Source organism: Diceros bicornis, chromosome 5, assembly GCF_020826845.1.
Source record: "Diceros bicornis minor isolate mBicDic1 chromosome 5, mDicBic1.mat.cur, whole genome shotgun sequence".
Taxonomy (NCBI): domain Eukaryota; kingdom Metazoa; phylum Chordata; class Mammalia; order Perissodactyla; family Rhinocerotidae; genus Diceros; species Diceros bicornis.
The window spans coordinates 58,827,010-58,849,979 of record NC_080744.1 but is presented as its reverse complement, the minus strand read 5'-3'; the positions used below and the strand labels follow the sequence as shown (position 1 = coordinate 58,849,979).

Here is a 22,970-nt window from a genome sequence, read left to right as displayed (position 1 = left end):
TCCTCTGGGTTTCCACTGTACAGTATTAGAGCTGCTTATGTAATCTTTTCCCCTACTAGTCTATGAGTTCTCTGAGGATAGAAACAGTGTCTGGTGTCTGGTTTTCTACTGTGCTTGTACATAGTAGATGCTCAATGTACTTGATGGAAAAATGAATGATAATGAATAAGTGAATTAATTAATTTAAAACACCACTCTATTGGACTACCCACATTCTATAAAAGATAAAGAACATTAACAAAAGGACTATGGGATTATAGTCTAAATCTCTATAGTACTTAACAAAACCCTCTCTTGGGAAATAGACGATAATACAGGTCAACTCCTCAGAAGTGTTGCAAAAAAAGTGGAAAAAATTGGACCAGAGAATAACGTTGGTGGATGTGCTGAGAGAGCAGATTGGTATCTAAAGCCTATGAAACAGGCACACCTGAAAGGAGAAATATATGGGCCCAAAATTCTCTCATTATCAGTTAGAGCAAAGGTCCACTAACCTGGGGAGGGGACTGGTACAGGTTGGGATTCACCAAAACTCCCAAAGGCTCTTCAGAAGATCTATCCAATTTGGTGAGTGGTTGGTTCAAGGTTCCATTGGCAATGGCTTGTATTGTCTCATCTAGTCTGTGATAACAAACCAAAGGATGCAATAATTGGTAATATTCTGTGCTCAGAATATCCTTACTTATCACCAATATAAAACCCTTCAACAGTAATAAAATGTGAAATTCAAAGAGGGATCCATGAATGACCTTCCCTGATTCCCCCCACCAACTTCCTTTTCTTCACTCCAAGAACCCAAAGGAATATGAGTTAGTAAAAGTTCCAGAACACTAAGGAAATAAGTAGGGCACACTACAATCATTCATCTGTTTAACAAGATTATTAAAAATGCCAAGATTAGAAAAGTTGCCTACAAACAGTCTGACCCACAGAAGAGTATTCTATTTACTTAACATATTCAATTAATCCTCTGCCCACTTTCTACTCCTCGACATTGGTCTGAAGTCTATCCTTGCTTTAAGGCCCAGAAGTTCTAAGGAGGCCCCCTACTGGCCTAGCACAAAAGTGCTTACTCCTTTCTCTGAAGTCCTATAGTACCTGCTATTTAAACAGTCATCAGATACACCCCATATTATCCTATGCCTATGGTGTCTGCTTTGAATTATTTCCCTCTAAACCCATAAAAGAATGTGATGATTTTCATTTAAAGATTGTGGAACTAATTGTACTGGTTAGTAAGAGACCTTAGGTCCTGCAGGAACCATATCTTATTTTACTCTATCGCTCTACATTACTTGCTGCTGTACTCCATGACCCTGCCGGATGCCTGACAAACATTTGCGGATGATGATAATTCTGAGGCACAACATAATGAACAGCTTTTACTAATAGGGAAGGCTGAACTTGACCTTAAATACAATTAAAGAGATATTTGTTAAGAACTTCTTATATGCAAGGCAACTTTAAAGGTGTGGAGGACATGGTTCCTGCTTTTGAGAAGCTTTGAATCTAACTGGTAGGTTTAAGACATCTATAAAGGTAATGAACGAAACATGGGAGGATGTAATTATTATTATGAGACAGGCACAATCCATCTAGTGGTTATTATCCCATTATCCATGTGTTATATACCAAGTAGGTTCAAGGAAGAGGTAGATATCTGAAAAGCAAAGATTGGGGGAAGGATTTCCAAACCAAGGGAAGAGCAGAAACAAAGGCATGAAAGAAAAAAAAAAAAAAACAAGTACAAGGGGCTGGCCCAGGGGCATAGTGGTTGGGTTCAGCACATTCTGCTTTGGCGGCCCGGGTTGGTGGGTTTGGATCTTGGACACAGACCTACACCACTCATCAAGCCATGCTGTGGTGGTATCCCACATATAAAATAGAGGAAGATGGGCACAGATGTTAGCTCAGGGTCACAGTTCCTCAAGTAAAAAGAGGAAGATCAGCAACAGGTGTTAGCTGAGGGCCAATCTTCCTCACCAAAAAAAAAAAAAAGTACAAGAATTTGAGGGAAGAGGTAAGTCGACAATATGGTATCCCCCACCCTACTGTAGGGATCTGAAGGAGGGAAGCAGACTTGAGAACTAGTACAGTGGAAAGTATATCCAGAACTCTAGAATCTATAAAAGAAATAGTATAAATAGCTAATCAATACATTTTTAGAACGTTCAGACTTACTAGCACACAACCAAAGCAAAGAAATGTGAATAAAAATTGTGATGAAGTACTATTTTTCATGTGTCAGAATGGTAAATATTTTTAAAAATTGTTGAGAAGGGGATGAAGAAAACTAGCATCTTGATATCTGGTGTGTAGCCAATAAGCCAAAAAGTATGCACAATTTAAATTTTGAGATACTGTTCAATTTCACTTCTACGATGCTGTACCATTTTTTAACATAAAATGAACATAAAAATGATTTTTGAATATAAAAATGATTATTATTATAAAAACAATATGTTTATTATGGAAAAACTGGAAAATACAAATTAACAGAAAGAAAATAAAAAATTCCTAAACCCATCACACAAAAATAATTTTATTTTTTCTTTATAACTGTGTATCATATATATAAAAACTGAGAACAAATAATTATTTTGAAGCTAGGGGTAGCATTTCTTTTAGGGAGAGAATAACCTTTGTTTAGGAAAAGTCTATGATGGATTTGCCAGGTATGAAAGAGAATAGCCAAGGATTGGGCCTTGTGGAAAGCATTACAGTGTTCACCAATATCCAGTTCTCTGTGTGAGTGTCAGAGTGAGAGACGTGTGCCATTTCCAAAGCACAAAACAGGGAGTGAGATCTCCATGTGCTTTCCGTTCAGTAGTGTGCTATAGCCAATATGCATCTCTCTTCTCAATTCTACGTTCAGTGACTTCATGTTAGTAACTTGAAATTGGCCATAATGGGAATTTTTTTTCAATAGACTTTATTTATTTATTTATTTATTTTTTCTGAGGAAGAGTCACCCTGAGCTAACAGCTATTACCAATCTTCCTCTTTTTTTGCCTGGGGAAGATTAGCTCTGAGCTAACATCTGTGCCAATCTTCCTCTATTTTTTGTATGTAGGTTGTCGCCACAGCATGGCTGATGAGTGGTGTAGGCCTGTGCCCGGGATCCGAACCCATGAACCTGGTCCGCCAAAGTGGAGCGTGCTGAACTTAACCACTACACCATGGGGCTGGTCCCAACAGACTTTATTTTTTAGAGCAGTTTTAGGTTCATAGCAAAACTGAATGGAAGGTATGGAGATTTCCCATATACCTCCTGCCTCCACACATGCATAACCTCCCCCATTATCAACCAACCTTCACTAGAGTGGTACATTTGTTACAATTAATTAAACTACATTGACAAATCATTATCACCCCAAATCCACAGTTTACATTAGGGTCACTTTCGGTGTTGAGGCTGTACCATTTATTTTTTTTTTCAAAATTTTATTTTTTTAATTTAATTTATTTATTTTTTTCCCCAAAGCCCCAGTAGATAGTTGTATGTCATAGATGCACATCCTTCTAGTTTCTGTACGTGGGACGCGGCCTCAGCATGGCCGGAGAAGTGGTGCATCAGCGAGAGCCCGGGATCCGAACCCGGGCCGCCAGCAGCAGAGCGTGAGCACTTAACCGCTAAGCCATGGGACCAGCCCAAGGCTGTACCATTTTAATACTCCCAACCATAGTAAGAGAGTATATTCATTTGCCTACACTTGCAAATTATACAATATTTTATATATGCATTTTTTTATTTCAGCCAATTTAATGATATATTACATCTTAAAATTTGCATTTTCCTGATAACTAGTTGAACATCTTTTCAAACGTTTATTGCCTATTTATGTTTCCTCACTTGTAAATTGTCTGTTCTCAGCCTTTGCCCATTTTCCTACTGGATTTGTCTTTTTCTTTAAATCTGCAGGAGGTCTTTATATAGTATGAATATTGCAATTTTCATTGTTTTTTTTTTTAAGATTTTATTTATTTATTTTTCCCCCAAAGCCCCAGTAGATAGTTGTCTCTCATAGCTGCACATCCTTCTAGTTGCTGTATGTGGGATGCGGCCTCAGCATGGCCGGAGAAGCGGTGCGTCGGTGCGCGCCCGGGATCCGAACCCGGGCCGCCAGCAGCGGAGCGCGCGCACTTAACCACTAAGCCATGGGGCCAGCCCTCTTTTGATTGTTAAAAACATTTAAAATATTTTCTCTCAGGCTAGTACTATCTTTTTTATTTTATTTAAAATATCATGTCTTTTTTACTTCTGGGTTTTGTTTCTTGCTTAGAAAGATCTTTATCACACTAAGACTACAACTATACTCTCCTATATTTCTTCCTGATCCTTTTATTTCTTTTACATTTAACTTTTTAGTCAAACATTATTGCAGTATGGTTTGAAGTAGAGATCTAATGTAGATTTTTTTCCAAGCTGGTGGCCAAACACCTCATCATATATTTAATCTTTCTTCACTGTATAGAAATGTTGCCTTTATCAATTACTAAATTTACACATATATAGACACAAACCCATGCACACATATCCACACAATGCAGACACATAGGTCTCTTTCTGGATTCTATTACATTCTATTACATTTCATTGATCTATTCTTGTGCCCAAACTGTACTTCTTTTTTTTTTTTTTTTTTAATTTTTTTTTTTTTATTTTCCCCCCAAAGCCCCAGTAGATAGTTGTATGTCATAGTTGCACATCCTTCTAGTTGCTGTATGTGGGACGCAGCCTCAGCATGGTCGGAGAAGCGGTACGTCAGTGCACGCCCGGGATCCGAACCCTGGGCCGCCAGCAGCGGAGCGCGTGCACTTAACTGCTAAGCCACGGGGCCGGCCCCCAAACTGTACTTCATTGTTTTAAAAAAAGTTTTTTTTTTATAAAAGTACAGTAATTACCTACTAGGACAAGTTCCTCTGATTGTTCATTTTCAAAATTTTCTTAGCTTCTCTTACATGTTTCTATTCCAAATGAATATATTATTTTTAAAATCAACAAAAATAACACATCCATCAAAGGGGGAAAATCCTTTACAGTCAAACTGCCCCCTTCTTTCAGACCCTTTCCAGTGCTGCCTACTTACTTGCTGTGATACTCAGCTAGTGGATTTTCATCTTCCACGATCTTCCTGCCTGCAAAGTCAATGATGATCTTCTTAGAGAGCCGAGAGGCATGTCGAAATTCTCTCAGCTCCTCCTCTCGCTTCTGCAGGGTCTCTCGCTCAATTTTGGACAACCACTGGTTAGAATCACTGGCAAAGTAATCTGATTCATCATCAATGACTTGGGTCCTTCGAATGCTAAGAAAAAAAAAGAACACATGGCAATTAGATCATCTGTTGACAAACAGTGACTTGATTACCGGGAAACTGTTTCAAGGTAGTTCACTTTTCTGCTGTCCTGAAGGTTATTATCTCAAATATAGATGACTAAGAATGTTCCAAAATCAAGTCAAGCTCTGCCTGGTTCCCAGCTTCTGCATATATCTTATCCCCACTGCAGGCTCAGCTCAGCTCCTAGAACCAACCTCATCCTCAGGCAAGAAAAAGATACAGCACCATAACCCACTGCCCTTTTACCTTTCTTACAGTCCAGCCCTCACCTTTTGATAACTGGGCTTACACCTGGTTTTGCTGCATCTGAGTTTACATCTTGGCAGCTTACTCAATATCCTAGTCCCTCTACAATTGGGACCTAGTCTATTCTTGCTAGGCCCAATTCATGCCCTTTCCCTTAGAAACTGGAGTTCTATCCTGGACTCTGAGACCTGTGGCTTACTCTTAGGATATCCTATTACTCTACTACTATATGTCAGTTTCTATTCCTGCTCCCAACTCCATCTCCAGTCCCTCACTAATACACTGGGACCAAGTTCCAAGATATGACAATCAGGCCTATTTCTAAGATCATACTGACAAAGAAACTGAGAACTAGAAGGAATCTTGATGATCCAACTCTCTCATTCTACAGATAATGAACCTGGGGCTCACAGAAGTTAAGTGACTACTCCATAATAATTACAAATTAGTGATAGGCATAGGGAAATACTGAAATCAGATTCATATATTGATTTCAAATTTTCAGGACTTAGCTGGAATTATAAAAGTTTTATGATAGACTGAGAGTGGGAAGTTCAAGAGGGCTCAGGACAGGGGCCAGCCCAGTGGCACAGCGATTAAGTGTACACGCTCTGCTTCGGCGGCCCAGGGTTCGCAGGTTCGGATCCCAGGCACGCACTGACACATCGCTTGTCAAGCCATGCTATGGCGGCGTCTCACATAAAGTGGAGGAAGATGGGCATGGATGTTAGCCCAGGGCCAGTCTTCCTCAGCAAAAAGAGGAGGATTGGCATCGGATATTAGCTCAGGGCTGGTCTTCCTCACAAAAAAAAGAAAAAAAAAAGAGGGCTCAGGAGAAAATTGGTCCTATACACAAACCTAAATAATGAGACTGGTGCCTCGAACACACCAACAAAGGGGCCACACCAACAGGGAGAGACCCTTTTCCAGTTTTTATTTATCAACAAATGTACTCTATTTCTAATTATATTTCTAAAGGTAAGTTTTACCGAGCAGGGCTAAAAGTGATGTTTAAAGAACTAACAGTGAATCTGAGTTACGAACCTTGTGATAGGCTTACTTAAGGAAAAGCTCTCAAAGTTATATCTCATGTACTCATAGAAATTGGTTTGCAAGTAGTAGGTGTGTCTAACCAAAGGATTATACTGCCAGGAACAGACTCCCAAGTCAGTTACAATAAGTAAGAGATTCAGGGTCTCTCTAAGGATCCTTACAGATTCTCACATGGGCATTTGAAAATGAGCATATAAGTCCTATTTAAACATTTTTTACCATTAATTGGTTTTCAATACAAATTTTGTGCAAAAGAAGAAAAAAATAAAAGAGAAAGAAATAAAAAATAGAACTAACAAATCTATAAATCTGTCTCCTTAAGAAAAGTCAGTGGGCTAAATGACAAAAGTGTAGAGTATAAAAGCCAATTTAGGGACTTTTTTTTTTTTTAAAGATTTTATTTATTTATTTATTTTTTCCCCCCAAAGCCCCAGTAGATAGTTGTATGTCATAGCTGCACATCCTTCTAGTTGATGTATGTGGGACGCAGCCTCAGCATGGCCGGAGAAGCGGTGCGTCGGTGCGCGCCCGGGATCTGAACCCGGGCCGCCAGCAGCGGAGCATGCGCACTTAACCGCTAAGCCACAGGGCCGGCCCTAGGGACATTTTAATATACTGAGTATTCAATCAGAAAACAAATTTAGTGTCAAAGGGAAGGGAAAGAGTAATGCATGTCTTCCTATAATATGGTGTGACCTACACTCTCCCAGAGGCAATTTCTTATAGATTCTCCAGAGCTCAGCACAGCCATCTGCACGTGGCAGGCACTCTAATATATGTTGACTGAATGAACAAATGGCTGCAAGTGAAACAAGTGGGGAATCTACCAATCCAAATCGAGTTCCAGGGAGGTATACTAGCATTTGCCAAGAATCAAAAAATATTGCTCCCTCTTGGGAGGAGCCTACCTTATTGAAACATGGATTCAAAAACAAGATATAAGCCTCCTATGTAGAGCATCCAACTCTTCTTTTGCTATAAACTCTTTCATTCTCCGCCCTAAGAAGGTATCAAGTGTCAAAATAATGTTTTAATGGCCAGATCCGTAGACTAGTCTATTCCTTAGCATTAGTTAGTCTAACCACATCATACCTAGTTCTGTCAAACTCTAACAGTTTGTCTTTATGCTTGATAGCCTTCTCCAGACCAGACTTCATTCGCAATTCTTGATGAGGAAGAAGGTCCTTGGGAGAGATGTCCACCTTTGAAGAATTCTCTGTTCCTGAAATTAAATAAGGAAATCAAATGGTGTCAGCCTAAAATACGAATTAGTTGTACCTCTGTGCAGCAAAGAATAAAATATCAGAAGATCTGGCTCTGTCCCTGATGGCCGACAGCCTTCATTTCAATGGAAACCAAACAAGTACACAGGCCAGGCTTTACTTGTCAAGCACCAAGCAGTGCTTGACACATAACAGGTTCTCAATAAACATTAGGATTCTCTTACGGAAATCTGGATCGCTAAGGGTGTCAAACTGTTTAACAACACAATATAAAAATGCCTTATAAATAAAAAAACTTTATTGAGTAGGGCTGAATATCACCTTTAAACACACTTTTATGGATCAAACCTAAAAACTAAACAATGAAAGAAAAAAAGAAGAAATTGCAGGAAAGGGATAGAAATGAATAATGAGAACTTATTAGATGCTAAGGCACTTAACACATATTATATTATTTAATTTTCGCAATAACCCTGTAAGACAGTTTGTATTACCTTTGTTTTACAGATAAAGAAACTGAAGTTCAGACATGATAATAAATTTACTGAGTTCACTCAGAAATTAGAAGGTAGAAACAAAATTTAAACTTAGGTCTGTCTAACTCTAAAGCCCACATTCATTCCTCAGCCCATGTATTATCTCCTTTGTGACAGCATACCATAAATTTATATATCCCAGAAAAGAGAGCCATAAATTATGATAAAACCAAGATCTAAAATGTGTTAGGAAAACAACTAGGTTAAAATGAAGCCTGACCTTTCTCTTTACCTAAAACTCCAGGCCTGTTTATAAAGTCCTGTCAAATCTTTCTTTCAAACTTAAAAAAAAAAGAGACAGAGAGAGAGATTCTTTTGTTCTGAATATAAGAAAAGAACTTAGAACTACCTTTTCTCATAATAATGACCTTAAAGAAATCCTAATTGAAAAAATATAGACACCTCATTAATAAAAAAAAATTACAACTATAAAAATAAAATTTGAAATGTCAAAACTCAATAGAGACAGGATTTTAGGGTATAATATTAATATTGTAGATTGGTACAATATTTTGGTAAAGTAATATGGCAAATACATCTTAAGTGTCCAAAATGATTATATTCTTTGACTCAGTAATATCATTCTTAGGAATTTATTCCAAGGAAATAAATCAAAAGATATATTAAAGGCAACCAATTGCATTATTGTGTATAATCTGTCAAAATACCCAGTAACTGGGAAATAGGTAATCAAATTATAATAAATCAAGTTAATAAACTATTTTTAGCCACTAAAAATATATATGAAAAATATATATAAAAATATGAATTTTTTCATATTTTTTCATATATATATATGAAAAATATATATAAAAATAAAAATATATATGAAAAATATATAGCAACATAGAAACTAACTATAAAATATTAACTAAAAAAAGGAAAAACAGGGCCGGCCCCGTGGCTTAGCGGTTAAGTGCACGCGCTCCACTGCCGGCGGCCCGGGTTCGGATCCCGGGCGTGCACCGACGCACCGCTTCTCCGGCCGTGCTGAGGCCGCATCCCACATACAGCAACTAGAAGGATGTGCAGCTATGACATACAACTATCTACTGGGGCTTTGGGGGGAAAAATAAATAAATAAATAAAATCTTTAAAAAAAAAATGGAAAAACATAAAATTCTATCCATACCATGATCGTTACTTTATAATACCAACCAATCTACCTATATAAAAAAAAACTATGAACTAAAGCAGAAATGAAATATTTGCATAAGTGGAAAGTAATGAGTACATTGTTTTTCCTTTTAAAAATGTCCTTAACTATTTTTATCATGTGTTTTTCAACTATAAAAGACTTATAAAAGAGTTGCAAAAAAGTAGAGTTCTTGTATAACTTTAATTCAGTTTCCCTTAATGTTAATCTCTTATATAACCATAGTGCAATTATCAAAAGTAAGAAATTAACATTAGTACAATATTATTAAGTAAATTACAGACTTTATTTGGACTTCAACATTTTTTCCATTAATGTTATTTTTCTGTTCTGGGATCCAATTCAGGATCCTACATCACAGTTTGGCATGTTTCCTCCAATCTGTGACAATTCTTCAGTCTTTCCTTGTCTTTCCTGACCTTGCAAATCTATTCTTTTTTTTTTTTTGTGAGGAAGATCAGCCCTGAGCGAACATCCATGCTAATCCTCCTCTTTTTGCTGAGGAAGACCGGCTCTGAGCTAACATCTATTGCCAATCCTCCTCCTTTTTTTTTTTTTCCTCCCCAAAGCCCCAGTAGATAGTGGTATGTCATAGTCGCACATCCTTCTAGTTGCTGTATGTGGGATGCAGCCTCAGCATGGCGGAGAAGCGGTGTGTCGGTGCACGCCCAGGATCCAAACCCGAGCCGCCAGTAGCGGAGCACGCACACTTAACCACTAAGCCACGGGGCCGGACCGCAAATCTATTCTTAAACTTTCACTCAACAATTTTAGCATCCATCTGTGGATCTTGCCTGTAGCAATTACTACTACTGTGGTGTTCTAATGGTGATTTTCTCTTACCCCCATTCCTTCACTTTATTTTATTTTATTTTTTTTTAAGATTTTATTTATTTATTTTTTCCCCCCAAAGCCCCAGTAGATAGTTGTATGTCATAGCTGCACATCCTTCTAGTTGCTGTATGTGGGACTTGGCCTCAGGATGGCCGGACAAGTGGTGCCTCGGTGCGTGCCCTGGATCCAAACCCGGGCCACCAGCAGCGGAGCACTCGCACTTAACCGCCAAGCCACGGGGCCGGCCCCTTTCACTTTATTAATTGGAATTCTTCTATAAGAAGGAGTTGTTCCCTCTCCCGCATTTATTAACTTATTCAGTTAATTCAGAATATTGATTTTATTCTTCTTTGGGTAATGATCCAATATTATTAATACTAGTTTTTTTGCTAGTATTAAAACCAATGTTATGTGGTTTTAACAATAACTTAAAAAAAAATAAATGCTTGTAGAATAAATGAGTGAATAAACCTCATCTTGCATACCAGGATACAACAAAGAGAAACAATCACAGATACAACACAATGTAGCCATCACCACAGTGATCCAATCAGAAGATCGCTGCCTACCTGACATCAGCTTCTTCAGCAGTTTCTGGCTTTTGTTTGAGTCACGCTGTAAAATATCCTGTTCTTCACGAGTACATACCTATAAAGTAATAAGAGTAAGACACATTATCCAATAGTTAAATTATATTGTTTACTCGACAGACCTAAAAAGTAACCTCAAATTACACATTAGATATGGCAATAAAATAATGAGACTGTTGGTGCTTTTTCATTCAAACATACCGAAAATATATATATCCAAATGAGTTTTGCCCTAGTCTCTTTCCATTTCTCCCTTCTTTTTATGAACCACACAAAAAACTGACCTCACTGTAAGTGTCCCTGAACCACGTGATAGTTTTTTTAAAAATCTAAAATACTTCCAAAGGACAAAGATTTGCCATCATTGAGAATACTAGAAAAAATATACAAGACTTTTTAACTTTTTTTTTTTTTTTGCTGGGTAGGATTCGCCCTGAGCTAGCATCTGTTGCCAATCTTTCCTCTTTTTTTTTTTTTTTCCCCTCTTCTCCAAAGCCCCAAGCATGGTTGTATATCTAGTTGTAAGTCCTTATAGTTCTTCTATGTGAGCTGCCACCACAGCATGGCAATTGACAGACAGGTGATGTGGTTCCCTGACAAGGCAGTAAACCTGGGCCGCCAAAGCAGAGAGTGTGGAACTTTAACCACTAGGCCATCACGGCTGGCTCTATACAAGACTTTTTTAAAAAAGATTTTCAGTTCAAATCGTGAAATCCACGTGTTACAAGAGAAATTATAAGTAGATGTCTTATTAGAAAGAACCAGAAAAAGAAGCAAATTACAGTGCCACCAGTGAAAACTAGTCTAGCTTTTATACTATATTTATTTCTTTGCTTTTGAACTTTACCTACTTACAAAATAATAAATATATTATGCAAAGTTCTGTTTATTATAAAATCACTGCAAGGAAGTCCAACAGGTTACCTAAAAACAATTTCATACTGAGCTTATAAACTGTAAGACTTCAAGGCTAATCTGCTTTATATTACTCTGTTTCTTGAACTGAAGGATCCAAGAGACCTAACAGAAAACATACTTCCTAGCAGTTGCCTCAGTGGCACACAAAGTTTCCGCCAGCAGCTGTAGGGTGTTTCTCTAGAGAAAGGCCCATATGGGAAGACATTTACTGCCGTTTTATAAACATTTTTTGTGGTATACACTGCATTTTTCAGGTCATCCATTGTCTATCAGCTTATTCTCCGAGTATATTGAAAAATTAAAGGTCCCATCAGAGAAGGGAAAACAAAGCAATATAAAATGGATGCCATCACCAACATCAAATGCCATTGCTTCTGCCAGCCAGTTCAACTAGCAGAGTAAGCTTTGTAGACAACTCATAAGGGTGTTTGTAAGAGAGTAATTACTACTACACTCTTGAAGCCATTCTCTCATACAATGCAGAGCTCTAAAAGCCGGTGTCCCCGAAACAGAAGCTATAATGACCTGAGGATTATGTCACAATGGCTCTGTTCCCCTAGAGATATGAGCCACATCTGAACACTTTGACAAAAAAATTTTGACATTTCAGGCCCTAAAGTTTTCGTGAATTGAAGTTAATCTGATACAAGACGTGGATCCCTCAACAATGTATGTTCTCAAAACCCTTCTCACTAACAAACCTCAGTACTAGCATGTAACCTTGGTTTTTGACTAATCAAATTCCTGCTACTAGAGTTTAATGGACACCTCAGGGAAGACATTTACTAAGAAAAAGAGAAATTACTAGGAATGTGAATGTCCCTATGTATTAAACCAAAGCATAGTAAAATAAAATAGAAAAGAAACAGTTTACCAGAGTACCGCAGAATAAGCAGGGGCCAGAACCCTCCTGCTCACAGACAATACGACCACAGATCAGACAGTTATTGATCAGCTTGTGCTTCTGGCCCAGGCAATCACAAGGGTGGCGACCGGGGATCAGGACTGCAAGCCTGTCCTGTCCCTCTTTTGTGTATAAACTGACAAACTTCGTCTTCTTCTTTAAGGAGCTGCTGTTCTCTTGTGCCTAATTATACAAAAATATCAGAAATAACATCAAATAATTAATGACAAAGAAAATAGTCAAGGAGGGAAAACCTCAGTTCTGTTCAATAACAACTTATACACTACCCAGGAACCATGAAAGAATGGAGGGAGTGGGAGAAATACAAATCAGTTATAATCAAGGGTCTGAGGAAAGGTTATGCTCTAGAAAAACTAGCTAATATACCTTGCCTTTTCCGCTAGTAGCTTTCAACCCTCTTTTACAGCTGGTGAAAGGTAAATGTAGCAGTAAAAGCTGTTTATGTGACATATTTAAGCATAGCTAAATTGGAGATCATAAGAAACAAAAATGCTTCTAAAAGTAGATGATATTCACAGATTTGGAAATATGAACAATCAATAAAACAAGAAAAATCAATAAAAAATTGACTCAGTACGAAAAAGATAGATAACACAATAGAAAAATGGGCAAAAGACCTAAAAAGGAACTTTATAAAAGAAGACATTCAAATGGCCAAAAGACATGAAAAGGTGCTTAACTTCACTAATCATCAAGATAACACAAACAAAATCCCAATGCAATACTACTCCACACCAACCAGAAAGGCTAAATTGAAAAAAACAGAAAATACGGAGCATTGGCAAGAATACAGAGCAATTAGCTGTACTCTGTTGGTGGGAGTGTAAACTGGTATCTACTAAAGCTGAACATATGTACATCCTGTGACCCAGCAATTCAGCTCTTGGATATATACTCAACAGAAATGTGTAGACATGTTCACCAAAAGACATGTACAAGAACGTTCACTGCAGCATTGGAATTGGAAACTACCCACATGTTCAACAGTAGATTGATGTATTCACTTAATAGAACCCTATGTAGCAATGAGAATGAAATAGTTATACCAAACAACATATATATAATTCTCATAAACCATGTTAATTAAAAGAAGCCAGACACAAAAGAGTACATACAATTTAGCTCCATTTATACAAAGTTCATAAGGAGGCAAAACTAATCTAGGGTGTTGGAAGTCAAGATGGTGTTTTCCCTTGAGAGAGTTGTCATTTGTGGGCACACTGGGGGTCTTTTAGATGAATGGTAATGTTTTGTTTCTGGCTACACGGTATGGTCAGTTTGTGAAAATTCATCTGTTCACTTCTGTATGTACGGAATAAAATAAAAAGTTTAAAAAGAGAACTGTATTTATTAGCCTCTCTGTCTTAGTCCATTCAGGCTGCTATAACAAAATACCACAAAATGGGTAGCTTATAAACAACAGAAATTTATTTCTCACAGTTCTGGATGCTGGAAGTCCATGATCAGGATGCCAACATGGTTGAGTGAGGGCCCTCTTCTAGGTCACAGACATGACTTCTTCTAAGTGATTGTATCCTTACACGGCAAAAAGGGCTAGGGAGCTCTGTGAGGTCTCTTATATAAGAACACTATTCCCATTATGAGGGCTCCACCTTCACAACACAAGAAACTCCCAAAGGTCCCACTTTCTAATAGAATCACATTGGACATTAGCATTTCAACATACGAATTTTGAGGGGGTCACAAACATTCAGACCATAGCAGCTTCTGACACTTAAAAGTGTATAGATGCCTCTCCCACGTTGAGGTCTTACTTTCCCTTTAAATTGAGAGCTACTCAATCATTTCCAGAGACTGAAGTTCCAGAGAAAAAAAATCTCAAGACTTCCAGTGGATAGGCAAGTTACTATAAGTAAGAGAACAACTCTTTGGTAAGTACAAAGAGAGGTGACACGCCCTAACGTCCAAAGCCAAAAGCTGAGATATAGAGACAATATCAAATAAGTCAAGTTAGGTAAATATTGAAATCTAAGACAAGTGCTGAAGATTTTATCTAATCTAGCAGGTTGCCACTTTTCAAAATACTCAATTATATCTTGGGCTCTTAGGGATGGTGGTGAGGGGAAGATTAAACTCTAAGCAAAAATTTGTATTTGACTCCCATTAAAATATCCAGTTACATTACGACAAGGTATTTGAGGGATTGAGGGCTGTGCTCTGATGAGGTCTCTTACACACAATGGGAAATAAGTATTTATTGAGAAGGAGAGAGAGAGAAATAGAGGAGAGAAGGGGAGAACAGGGCAAGCAAGAAAACTCATAGCATTATCACCCCACTGCTTAAAACCATTCACTGGCTTCCCATTGTGCTTAGAATAAAATCCAAGCTACTTATAAGGACCTATAAAGCCTTACGTATGGCCTCCAAGTGCTCTCCAACCTCATCTACGTATCATTCTTCCCCTACTCACTATGCTCCAGCCACACAGGGTTTCTGACACATCCTAGAACACTTTTCTCCATCTCCCCTTTGCACATGTTACTCCCTCTACCTGCATTGTTCCTAGCCCATTTCTTTACATACTAGTTCCTTTTCAGTGTTAAGGTCTTAGCTATAATTTTACCCCTCAGAGAGGCTTTTCTTGATTACCATACCTAAACTAGTTCTCATTCAACTATTGCCCATCAATTACTGCCCCTTTTATTTCTTTCAAGGCAGTTTTTACAATCTATAATTACTTTTATTTTTATCTTTATTTTTTTGTGAGGAAGATCAGCCCTGAGCTAACATCCGTGCTAATCCTCCTGTTTTTTTTTTTGCTGAGGAAGACCAGCTCCAAGCTAACATCTATTGCCAATCCTCCTCTTCTTTTTTCCCCAAAGCCCCAGTAGATAGTTGTATGTGATAGCTGCACATCCTTCTAGTTGCTGTATGTGGGACGCGGCCTCAGCATGGCCAGAGAAGCGGTGCATTGGTGCATGCCTGGGATCCGAACCTGGGCTGCCAGTAGCGGAGCACGCGCACTTAACCTCTAAGCCACGTGGCGGCCCAATATAATTACTTTTAAAAAACTTTCTTTTACTGTCTTTTCTACCCTTCCACTGAACCACTAAAATGTAAATTTTAGGTGAGCAAGAAAACCTAATGTGTCTTGCCTATTGCCATATATCTAATGCCTAAATCAGTTCTTGACATACAGTAGACAGGCAATAAAAATTTCTGAATAACCAAATGAACTGCCTGTGGAAGGTGAAGATAGATTACCTACAGGTCCAAAAATGGAACTTTAAGTACAGTTTGATTATCATTACTCATGGTTCCAGATCTGCAAATTCGCCTACTCATTAAAATTTATTTGTAACCCCCTAATCAATACTCTAGGTGCTTCCACAATCATTCATGGACATGCACAGAGTGGCAAAAAATTTGAGTCACCAAATGCAAATGCACACATTTCCAGCTAAGGTCAAGCAAGGCAATGATGTGCCTTCTTGTTTCAGCTCTCATATTGTAAACAATTGTCTTTTTCAGTCTATTTAGCGCCCGTTTTTCGCATCGTTGTGCTTTTGTTGGTGATCTCACCATTTAAAGTGGCCCCTATACATAGTGCTGAAGTGCTGTCGAGTGTTCCTAAGCACAAGAAGGCTGTATCTTATGCAGAAAATAGGTGTGTTTGATAAGCTTTCTTCAGGCATGAGTTATGGTGCTGTTGCCCATGAGTTCAGTGTTAATGAATCAACAATATATATATTAAATAAAGTGTCTTTAAACAGAAATACACATAAAATAAGGTTATGTATTGATTGGTTGATGGAAATGTTGTGACCAGAGGCTCTCAGAAATCTAGCCCTGTATTTCCACTAGGAGCAATGGTTCAGGATTCACTAATATGACTTAAAAGTATATGAACATTTCCATGGTTATTGATGTATGCTGCCAAACTCTCCCCTTGAACCAATTTGCGTTGCCACCAATAGTATACAGGAGGTTCCTGTTTAAAGATAACTTCATCACCACTGAGTATTCTCTTTTTAAAATGTTTGACAATTTGATAGGCAATATCGCAGGGATTTAATTTGTATTTATTTGATTACTAGTAGAGTAACCAATCATCTTGGTTTGCCCAGGACTTAGGGGAATCCCAGAATACGGGACTTTCAGTGCTAAAACTGGGAAAGTCCTGGGCAATTAGGGTGACAAACTGGTTACTTTAATTACTAGTAAGGTCAAACATCTTTTTATGTTTATTGGTCATTCACGTTTTTACTTTTGCTTGTGATGGTCTTTGCTCATTTTATTCCGATTGATAAAAGACTTTGGTCTCTATTTTTTTTTCTTTAACTTAACATTATTTTGCAAACACTTTTCCATGTTTTTTTGCATGATCATCACACTCAGAATTTTTTGATCACTCCTCTTCCATCTTACCATAACTAACTACTCCTTTCTGCTGGGAAATTTAGCTTGTCAAAATGCCCTGATTATAAATATCGCTGCTTACCTCACAGGGCTATTTTGAGAACCATGAGAGAATATGAGAAAGCTCTAAAAGCTAAATGATGATGACGATGGTGGTGGTAGTGGTGGTGGTGGTGCATGGCCCAAAATAGGAACACTCTTAATAACAACTGGAACTGTGCATTCTTGCAGTATACACTCACAAAAAATGTTGAAATTGAAGCCCCGGAGCACTTCATTAATTATTTTCCATCATCTCTCTCTCAATTTCATCTCTAAGCAAAAGTGTCTATAATACTCATTTGATCAGGCTGCCAAAAAAAAAATCTATCATATAGAAAGTAATATGTCATCGTTATCACTTTCTCGCCATAAAATTCGTGCATTTGTTGAAAAATTGCCATTCTAGACCAATTTGTACACTTTGCTCTCTGAAATGTATCAGTCATTCCCTCTTCTCCATATAGCCAGAAAAAGTTTCATTCTATAAGCACTCACCTTGGCCAAATCAAAAGGCGTTTTGACCTCTATTGTTGTATCAGGTTCAGCAAATGCAGGAACTTCCTGTCTGTTTCTCCCTTTCCGCCTACTCCTCTTCAGCTGGTCTCCTGATCTCTGCCCATCTAAAATTTCTTTAAAGGAAAAATATATATATATATATATGTATATATGTGTACATAGATAGATTGATAATAGCAGAATTCATTGGTGAACTAACAGCTAATAAAGAAAAGGCGATGCTTAATATTTAGAGTGAAGATTATGAAGGCAGGTTTTTAAATTATCTTTTCCTCTCAAACCAGAATTAAATTGAAATCACCATTTTCAACATTGTACGATTAAGAAGTTAAATTAAAATCTGATATTTTAGATTGTATAATAATAATGACTTAGATTATTTAGTTTGGTGCTCATCTTTTGTAACGTTTAATTAGTTACTTCTAAATGCTACTCATACTAAAATTGGTCAACCTTTACTTTCATCCAGGTATACACATAACTACAAAGTGTTTCTTTAATCCATTTACGAATTTTTCAAATTATTCTGAAGCCACATTTGTATCTGCAAACAGGTATTTCTGTGATATTTTCTAAGTTGAAAAAGCCTGAACTAGAACAATATTCATTACAGATTGAGTAGAACTCAACTAAAAATATGTATATCATGATTCTGCTTAAGTTAGCTGTGAGGTAATACAGGATGAAAGAAAATACCAGGAACTATAAACCAGTCCATTTACGAATATTTCAATCTTTACTTAATTACATTAACTTACCATCTTTTTTGAGGGACTGATGCAGAACATCAGAAATCAACTCCTGATCATTCTTTTGCCATTTGGTTATAAGCTCTTCTATAAATTGACCTTTTTTGCCCTCATTTCCCTGAAGGAGGTCAGTAACATATTCTCGTATCTCTTCAGCACTCTCAATTGACAAAACATACCTCAGGAAGCAAAGATATAAGTTGTTGAAACAAGGCCAGGTTACACCATGTTTTTCAATAATCATAACAGAGATCAAGGCAGTAAAAATCATTCATTAATCCATTAGAGGGTTTACTTTGAGCCAAGTTCTATGCTAGGTGCTAGGGATATAAATTTCATTAGCATAAAGACCTTGACCTCAAGTGGTTCATAATCTAACCTTCATATAACCTTCTTGTATTTCTAGAATCAAATCAGTGTTTGAGGAAAGGCTTATAGGGCTGTCCTTAAGATAGGAATACTCCCTATAACTACACATCTGCAGTCATTATATTTTCCTAGGAACAATACAAATTACTTAATCTCTATTTTGCAAAACCTAAAATTTCTCTACTTTTTTGCTAAAAACATGAATATACACTACAATCTAATCAGTTATTGATTCAACATTCTTAATTATAAATCAAGATTAGCATCGCATCAGAGTAAGTAGATCTATTTTAAGGAAATGTTATAAAGGGTTCCTAAAAGTGAAATGGGGTGAGAGTACAAGTCAGTACAACTTTTCTAGGAATCAGTCGGCCAACACATTTGAAGTGCCTTAAAAATAATCCAATAATTCCATTGGATTATATTAATCCAGTAATTCCATTGAACTCAAGATGAAATAAGAGACACAGGAAAATTTATGCAAAAAAGTTAACGGCATCATTATTTGAATTAGTGAGAAACTGGAAGCTATTTAAAACATCCATTAATGGGGAATGGGTAATTGAATTCAATTTTTGGACTTGACAAAATGTAATACACCACTAAAAGTGAAATTTTTGAATACTTATTATTGACCTGAGAAAATGCTCTCACATAATGGTAAGTGAAATAGCAGGATAGACTGTATAGCATATGATCCCAACTGCTATAAAAGGCATGTGTATATCTATACACTTATGTGCAGAAAAAAGGCTAGAAGGCTCCCACCAAAGTGACTACCACTGAGTGGTAGAATTAAAGAGAGCTTTTGGTTTATTTTTATTTTCTTTTTTCCTCTACAATAAATATCTTTTGAAAATATACTACAGGGGCTGGCCCAGTGGCGTAGTGGTTAAGTTCACGCACTCCGCTTAGACAGTGGCCTAGGGTTCGCAGGTTCAGATTCCGGGTGCGGACCTACACACTGCTTGTCAAGCCATGCTGTGGCAGCATCCCACATAAAAAATAGAGGAAGATGGGCACAGACGTTAGCTCAGGGCTAATCTTCCTCAGCCAAAAGAGGAAGATTGACAATGGATGGTGGCTCAGGGGCCAATATTCCTCACCTCCCAAAAAAGAAGAAAGAAAGAAAATATATTACAATACGCATAGGAAAAAACACTAAGAGAGAAATGATGGTTATCTCTGGGTTGTAGTGTTATGGTAATTTTGGCTTCCTCTTTTATCCTTTTCTAATTTTTTCAGTTTTCTACAGTGATTATGTTACATCATTAGCGAAGAAAGAAGTGAAAAAAATTACTTATAAATCAAGAAATCAGACCATGAAAGCATTATAAGATCTGAAGAAATTGTAATTCAGACACACTGGTATGGGATACAAGAAAAATTTTTATAATAATGCTATAGCCTTTAATTTAAAAAATCATGTGATTGTTCCATCGTTGGTTGCATTATGTACTGGGTTCTTTTCCTAATGTGGTGGTGGATTTACACAGTTATGATCTATAGGTGAACAAACCTGTGCCTTTGGGCCTCATTAAGAGCATCTTCTAATCCATCATAGATTAAAAAACAAACACAATCGTTTTTCAGGACTTTTAGTACAGTTTAATCAACTTAATCCTCAAACTTAGCAACTCCCATCGAAAAACTAATTGCTATCAAGGACGCATAGAGATGCAAGGAACCTCAAGGGATTATTTCCCTCTGGAGTATTCAAACCACTAGAGAAGTATTTAAAGAGTTCCAGAAACATTTGAATAAATGTCATTTTAACTATTTAACAAAGTATAATAAAGAACAACATACATCCAAATATATCAAATCTTATCGAAATAGAATCAACCAAAACATGAACTAAGGCAGAAATTGTGGAACAATTTTGTTATTTTGCTAACTCTGTGCACAGATCTTAATGTCTCATAAACGTGTCACTGATTAGGAAAGTAATAGCTCTGTGCTGTCTTTTTAAAAAATTCAGGCCACTCACGTCAAATTGTTCAAGTTAGCATACTACTATAGTACACCTGGGTAATTCTCAATTAAATATCAGGCAAGGCACAGCAAATGCTTTCATCATGGCATCATAGCCTGTTGTGCAATAACTAGTGAAAACCTAATAAGTGGTTCAAATAGTAATATATTATAGGTAGCTTTAGTGCTTATTTTAAGTTTTGAACAATTCTTGTCTAACTTATATTTATGATTTTAAAACTACAAGCAGGTGTTCAGCCATACTTAGTGCTTCGACTTTAAACTTCTGATGGCTCTTCTTTCAAAATTGTGGATAAGTTTAACTGAGTAAAATGAAAGGCTGCAAAACGAGCTAAGCCACAATCTAAGATTAGAATTTTCCTGATCCTGTTTAAGCAGACAAAACACAATCGGATTCTGAGACTGAGCAGACTGCATCTATCCATACTCCACTGTTGATTCATCAAAAAAAAAGCCTCAATCTGGGGCCGGCCCGTGACATAGCGGTTAAGTGCGCGGGCTCCGCTGCTGGCCGGCCGGTTGGCATCCCGGGTGCGCACCGACTCACCGCTTGTCAGGCCATGCTGTGGCAGCGTCCCATATAAAGTGGAGGAAGATGGGTACGGATGTTAGCCCAGGGCCAGTCTTCCTCAGCAAAAAAAGAGGAGGATTGGCGGATGTTAGCTTAGGGCTGATCTTCCTCTCACGCACGCACGCACGCACGCACACACACACACAAAAAGCCTCAATCTTTTTTTTTTTTTTTTTAACCCGAATGACTTTTTTCTGTTTGGTATATTGCAAAGTCTCATAATTTCATTTTACAGCATTCCACTGCTTTAAAAAATATTTGAAAACTACTTAACCTGATCTTACCTTCAAACAAGGGTAAAGCCAAGCCATACGATTTGGCTGGGGTTTTTTGATAGTCTATTCCAGCGTTCAAAAAAAATCCTTTAAAATAGGTTCGCTTAACTCTCTCCTTGCCGACAAGTCTATTTTCGCTCCAACTCAGAAACTCACCTTATTTTCTACAAAAGCCCTACAACTGCAAATTAGGTTTCAGCATCAATGAACAAGAAATCAAATTAAGAAACACTTTCAGTTTCCTTGATCAAGTCCGTTTTTTGTAGTTTTTCCCTCCAGCTTAACACTGCACCTCCACCTTACCCATCTTTTAGTTCTCAGGTAAAAGTCGTCCCTTGCAGTAAACCTCCTGAGTTTCTCAAATCTTAACGAGTTCTTGACTCCGTGCTCCCCAAACACCCTGCACTTCCCTCACCTCAGCACTCTTCAACCAAGCAGAACCCAATTGTCCCAATGGTCTTTGCTGCCCCAGCACCTGGCATGCAGTAGCACAACAAACATTTGTTAAATAAATCAATTGAAAGCAGATATTAAATCATGTCACTATCTCCATTTCATAAGAATCATAAAGTATTAAGGATAAGCTCTGCTAATTATTCATTTTATAGATGAGAAAACTAAGGTACAGAGAGGCAACTTAAGTTGCCCAAGGTTCCAAAACTGGTAAATGACAACAAAAATAGAACCTGGGACTCCTGAGTCAGGAGCTATTTGCACTGTACCACGCCGCCCCCATTTAAATTCCAGTTCCTATTCGACACAACCCAGATCGGGCAAACTAAAATGTTCAGAGTAAGGAATTTCTGGAAAGACAATTTGGCTTGCCCCTTCTCTCCAGGATCTATAAGGAAACCGGCTCCCGGGACAGTCTTACAAGTCTAATTATCTGGGATTTCGCGTTTTCCTAGGAGAAAAAGGCCCCAACGGCCGATTGTGGAGCCTGACACTTTATTCCAGAAGCTAAACTGTAAAGCCGGAGGTCAAAATTTGGCGCCTAGAGACCAACAGCAGCCCTTTTGTCACATTTCTTCACTCTCATCAACTTTTTAGTCCTCCCCGCTTCCCCGTTCGCTCAGCCAATGCACATCCCAGAGCTCCTTCCCGCCTCGGACCCAAACCGGTCTCACTGCATGATCTCCTCGCTGACATCCAGGCCGAAAGTTTTCCGCAACTGCTGGGTGCACCAGCCTACCAGCTGCTCCCGGGACACCGCCCCAGCCACCGCCATTTTCCCCAGCCGGAACCAGCTGGG

General features: G+C 37.8%; 1 protein-coding gene across 1 annotated transcript in view; it reads right to left on the bottom strand.

Annotated features, from left to right (window-relative positions):
• The window catches only part of TRIP4 (thyroid hormone receptor interactor 4), a 54,542-nt gene extending 31,572 nt beyond the window's left edge, over positions 1–22,970 (bottom strand). The window contains exons 1-8 of the mRNA XM_058541822.1: positions 22,846–22,970; positions 18,518–18,687; positions 17,739–17,872; positions 12,770–12,982; positions 10,957–11,035; positions 7,731–7,860; positions 5,091–5,306; positions 495–621 (exon numbers count right to left, since the gene is read on the bottom strand). Of these exons, the coding sequence (XP_058397805.1) occupies positions 495–621; positions 5,091–5,306; positions 7,731–7,860; positions 10,957–11,035; positions 12,770–12,982; positions 17,739–17,872; positions 18,518–18,687; positions 22,846–22,946 (1,170 nt within the window). The 5' untranslated portion in view covers positions 22,947–22,970. The remainder of the gene's footprint in view (positions 1–494; positions 622–5,090; positions 5,307–7,730; positions 7,861–10,956; positions 11,036–12,769; positions 12,983–17,738; positions 17,873–18,517; positions 18,688–22,845) is intronic.